Here is a 4,723-nt window from a genome sequence, read left to right on the forward strand (position 1 = left end):
GCAAGCTTTGATGTCTTATTTCCTCAGACCATGCCATCCAAAACATTGTAGCCCCAAATAAAACATACCTACACCATAAAACAACCAGTACATGAACTGTAAGCTCCTCATCATTTATATTGAAATATAAATCTGAGCTGAACCAAACCAGATAATAGGATCCTGGTCAGGATAGAATATGCGGCCCAGGAGCTGCCAATCATGCAGCACTTGCATTCTCCTCTTTTCTAAAAAGGTACTAATGAGCACAGAACAGCCCTCCCACTGATGACCTTGCAGTTGCTGTGAACACACACACACAGCCTTTTTGATATGAGTGGACACGTTTCAAGTCATTGCTTGCAAGCTTTCCTTCAAACCTAAAGGGAACTCAGCACAACAAAGCTGCCGCCATCGGGAAACGACTTGTTACCAACTTCAGCAGCAGAACTTCTGGGAACTTCTTGCTCCCTGGTGAGATGCAGGTGTTTGATTGGTGCTCTGGTGCTTCCCGATGCTGTCAGGTCAGGCATTTGTCACAACACCATCAATATACGCACCATACCTTTAGCTGGTGTGTATGTAAGAGCGGGCATAGTGAGGCTGGAGGGGGTATAGAGACCTGATTGTGCAGACAGGTCCTCCCCGTGTCTATGGTAACCTGTGGGTATACCGCCGTGTCTGGAAAGCTTTAATGGCTTGTCAGCGCCGTGACAGCAAAACAGCAGTAAGGCAATCTAAGCCTGAATGACAATCAAAAACCACAGGGGGTGAGAAATTTCCCCACAGCTTGGTCTAATGATAATTTATGTTGCATTGCAGTTAACTGTTGGTAAAGAGGGTGTTTTCCATGCTGGACAATCAGAAAGCTGGTTTACACAGAGGCAAATAGATACAGAAAAGAAGTCTGAACCTACAAATTATCTGCTATCATTTATCTGCATTTCACTTTACCTCATTTCCTCTAAACTACACCGAAGGAATAAGTGCAAACAATAAAAGCTCGAAACCTTTGTGAATTTAATCAGGATTATGTATCGTAATTGCAAACCCTATACCTGCATAGCTACATAAAATGGAGCCATCTTACCATAATTATTGCCAATTATGTGCAATTATTGCACAGACTACATCGTCCAGTTGTGTGAGGTATATGATTTGAACATTTATGCTTCTTTAAGCTGTCTTCAATAAACCTGAATGCAACCAGGTAACTGATTATAACCCCTTATGGTCAAAATCTGAACATTTTGTTATGTAATGCCTCCTGGGTGTGTTTTTCACATGACCTTAACGCTTAAATGCTTCAAACTGGTTTTCTAGTGCCATCTAGTGGAAATACCATGTCCCTGCGAAAAGCTCTGACATTCATTTAACCTGTAACAGGACTGCAGTGGACACAAACTGGACTATAATGTTGCAAAGAGATCGCCACAATGTGACAGATAATAATTTAAGAGAAACAGGATAACAGTGGGCATCAATCTTCTAATCAATACAAAATAACATATGCTACTAAATCTGGATTTGTACAGCACTTTTTATAACGTAGATTGAAGGTAAGTGTACATGTCCCAGCATTCAAACACACATTCATATAAAAGGTCTTACACTCATTCCTTCATGCATTCTTTCATAAACACCTTACAGGTGAATTATTGCCCCAAAATGGGTAAAAGATTAATGAAAAGTAAATTAGCCACAGATTCAGCCAACCTCACAGGCTCAGGAAGGCTGCTCCAAAGTTCAAAAGCCACAACCTCAAAAGTTGCTGCCTCCGGATTTAAAATAAGAGCATGGAGCAGTTTAAACACTATTCAGTTTATCTTAGAGGCCCTCTGCTGTTACAAGGTCTCAGTAGCTCTGGTATATGTGCAGGACCGTGGCCATGTAGGGCTTTCTATGCTATTAATAAAAAAAAACTTAAATGAATTCTGTCTCTTGTCAAAAGAAGCTTGCTTTAATCCAATGAAACCCTTCATGGTAAAAAAAAAAAATAAATAAAACATTTTACTTAAGAATCTGGTTGGATAATGTAGAAAACTGAAGACAAAAACATGATTTTTATTTTCTCAAAAAAAATGACCAACTGCACCTTTAAATACACAACTTACAAGGTTAAATCACTGAACGTTTTAGCATTGAGCCTTTTAATGGAATGAGCTAAAAGAAAGCTCTTTTCTCTTATTCTACTGGAACATTTGAAAAGTTAGATATGATGCGTCTGTGTGCGCTGTATCGTCTTTTTTGTTGGTTATTTCTTTCCTGGTTGCTTCCTGTTGTATTTTGAAGGTTGGCTTTCTTATGTCTCACATTATGTCTCATATTTTGGTTTTGTTCCTTTCCCTGCTTTGTGCTTGTCTGTGTGATGAACATATAGTCAGGTCAGCTGTTTGTGCTTCCGCTGCTCTAACTTTTGTTTTTCTTTTTTATTTTAGGTCGTCACATTTTCCTCCCTCTGCTGCCCAAATTTGGCCTCCAGTGGATCATCAGTTTTCTTGCTTGTCTACTTTAAAACTGTAATCAGTCTCAATGATACAACCTGATAAAGTCACATATTTGATGAGAATTATATGAGTAAAACTCTATGCTATCTTTTTCTATGACCTGACATTTTGACTTGAATCGTTAAATAAAGACGTGTTTTAAAAAAGGAAAAGGAAAAATGGTCTTTTTTAATGATTCTAACAGCCAATCATATTTAAGGCGGTATACATTATTCCATGTGGATTTGTACAAATACACTTATTTTACACTACTTCATTATGTGATTTCAGCTGATACAGGAGCATGTTTTAAATAACTGACACTGTGATTTACACCCTTGATCATAAAGAAGAATTTGTTACTTGTACATTAAAACACTGTACTATGTAAGATCTAAGGCATCAAGCCTAAAACTGCTAGACCCATCAGTCAACATTTAGTGGCCTTTTTGCTAAGTGCTGCAGGACAACACTGTCAGTCCAGAGCTCCAGAGACTAAATTAGCCACATAAAACTCAGCTGTGCAGCACCTGTTTGACTTTACAGCTATTATCCACCACCTAGCCAGTGCCACTTTTGCCCATTTTTCTTGCATTGTGACAAGAAAAACTTTTTTTCTTATAATAAAAGGTATAGTTTTCTGAGGGGAAGATTCAACACTATTTAATGCCTTTTTATAGCTTCACTGGTGAAAAATGAAACATGAGACATCCTCTTGTGGCGTCATAAAATAAAACCACCAGGCATTCATATTGAGTTAAATCACACAAATTAACTTCTTCAATCTCAATAGAACAATCACAGATATCATTCAACCTTAACTTTATTTTGCTTGATTCATTGCAGTCCAACTCAATCTACGCACAGCTGCTTGGATAGCTTTTATCATACAATTTGGTGACCAAATAGTCCAGCAGGAACATGGTGCGCTTCCACAAGGTGCTTACTTCCAAGCGCCAGACTTGCCCTTTGCCCCACGGGACGTCTTGGATGTTTTCGACCACCTCTGATGGTCGTTGACGCGATTTCGTAGCACGTGGATGTCATACTTCTGCCTCTTGAGCTTTTCTGCCAGCTCAAACTTCTCGGCGTGCAGCTGGTGGAGCCACTGCCAGAGCTCCTGTGCCTTCTCCACCAACTTCTCCTGGCTCAGGTGGTCGATGTTGAGTGGTTTCCTGCGCTCCATCAGGGCCTTCTTCTTCTCCTCACGAGCTGTTAGCTTCTTGCCCTTCTTCTGGTCCACCTTCTGCAAGTAGCCACCGAATGACTTGTTGGAGAAAGCCATCTTCTTCTTGGCTTCCTCCTCAGCCCGCAGTTTGGCTGCCTCCTCTTCACGCCTTGCTTTTTCCTCGGCAACCCGCGTCTGGCGCTCACGCTCCTGCTCTGCACGAACACGCTGTTGTTCGGCCCTGTCAGCGCGGCGACATTCAATGCGGTTACGCAGCGCAATCAGTTCTTCCTCCTCTTTCTGACGGCTGGTGAAATGCAGCTCAATCAGTGTCTGAAGGTCATTGTAATCTTTCTCCAGCCTCTTGCGATGCAGGTCATCAAAATCCACCCTTTCTCCATCTGGGATCTTTGGAGGAGCCATATTAGGCACATAAGTCGCTTTAGGTCGAGGTTTGGTCTCTTCTTCGTGCTCCGCTTGCCTCTGTTCATTGTCATCCTCTTCCTCCTCGACCTCTTCTTCCACCTCTTCCTCGTATTCCTCCACAATTTCCTCGGTGTCTGACATGATGGTGTCTCAGAGGGGGAAGAGAAAGCAGTGTGAGCACCAAGACCAGCTGGTGTCTGGAGATAGTTGGAGTCCTGGGTGAGCATGTTGGGAGTTTTTAAAGGTTTGGTTACCATGTGACCACCATCTCCTGGGTGCGGGTCAGCAGCAGGGCAGATTCTGAGACAGATGGAATAATCTATTTTCTCCTTCACCAAGTCCTCACAGCCGCACACACCCACCCATTTATCCCCTGCAGACCCCCCTCCTGCCTTCTCTGACCCTGCACAGCTCCTCATTCCTTTGTAAGGACAAGATGAGGGACTATTTCGGATACACAGCAGATGCATACACAGACACACTTGTGCTTTCCAGTCTCACAAAGCCAAAGGCACATATGTAAAGAACTACTGAGCCACTGGCACAGATTAAAGAAAGAAATGTGGAAGCAAATAAAAGGTGATGACAGAATAATGTAGCAAAAGTCTCTGCAAATATGACCCATCCCGTTGGCTTTAGATATTTCACAGTGTACACACTTTGG

The 4,723-nt window shown here is 41.9% G+C and overlaps 1 protein-coding gene across 1 annotated transcript; it reads right to left on the bottom strand.

Annotated features, from left to right (window-relative positions):
* Window positions 1-1,901: 1,901 nt before the first annotated feature.
* tnnt2c (troponin T2c, cardiac) lies at window positions 1,902-4,450 on the bottom strand. The gene has a single exon (XM_039601306.1). It carries the CDS (start codon window positions 4,198-4,200, stop codon window positions 3,409-3,411), a length of 792 nt encoding a protein of 263 aa, XP_039457240.1. The 5' UTR covers window positions 4,201-4,450; the 3' UTR covers window positions 1,902-3,408.
* Between the last annotated feature and the right edge of the window lie 273 nt (window positions 4,451-4,723).

The sequence above is a fragment of the Oreochromis aureus genome, linkage group 17 (assembly GCF_013358895.1).
Source record: "Oreochromis aureus strain Israel breed Guangdong linkage group 17, ZZ_aureus, whole genome shotgun sequence".
In the NCBI taxonomy this organism is placed as follows: Eukaryota; Metazoa; Chordata; class Actinopteri; order Cichliformes; family Cichlidae; genus Oreochromis; species Oreochromis aureus.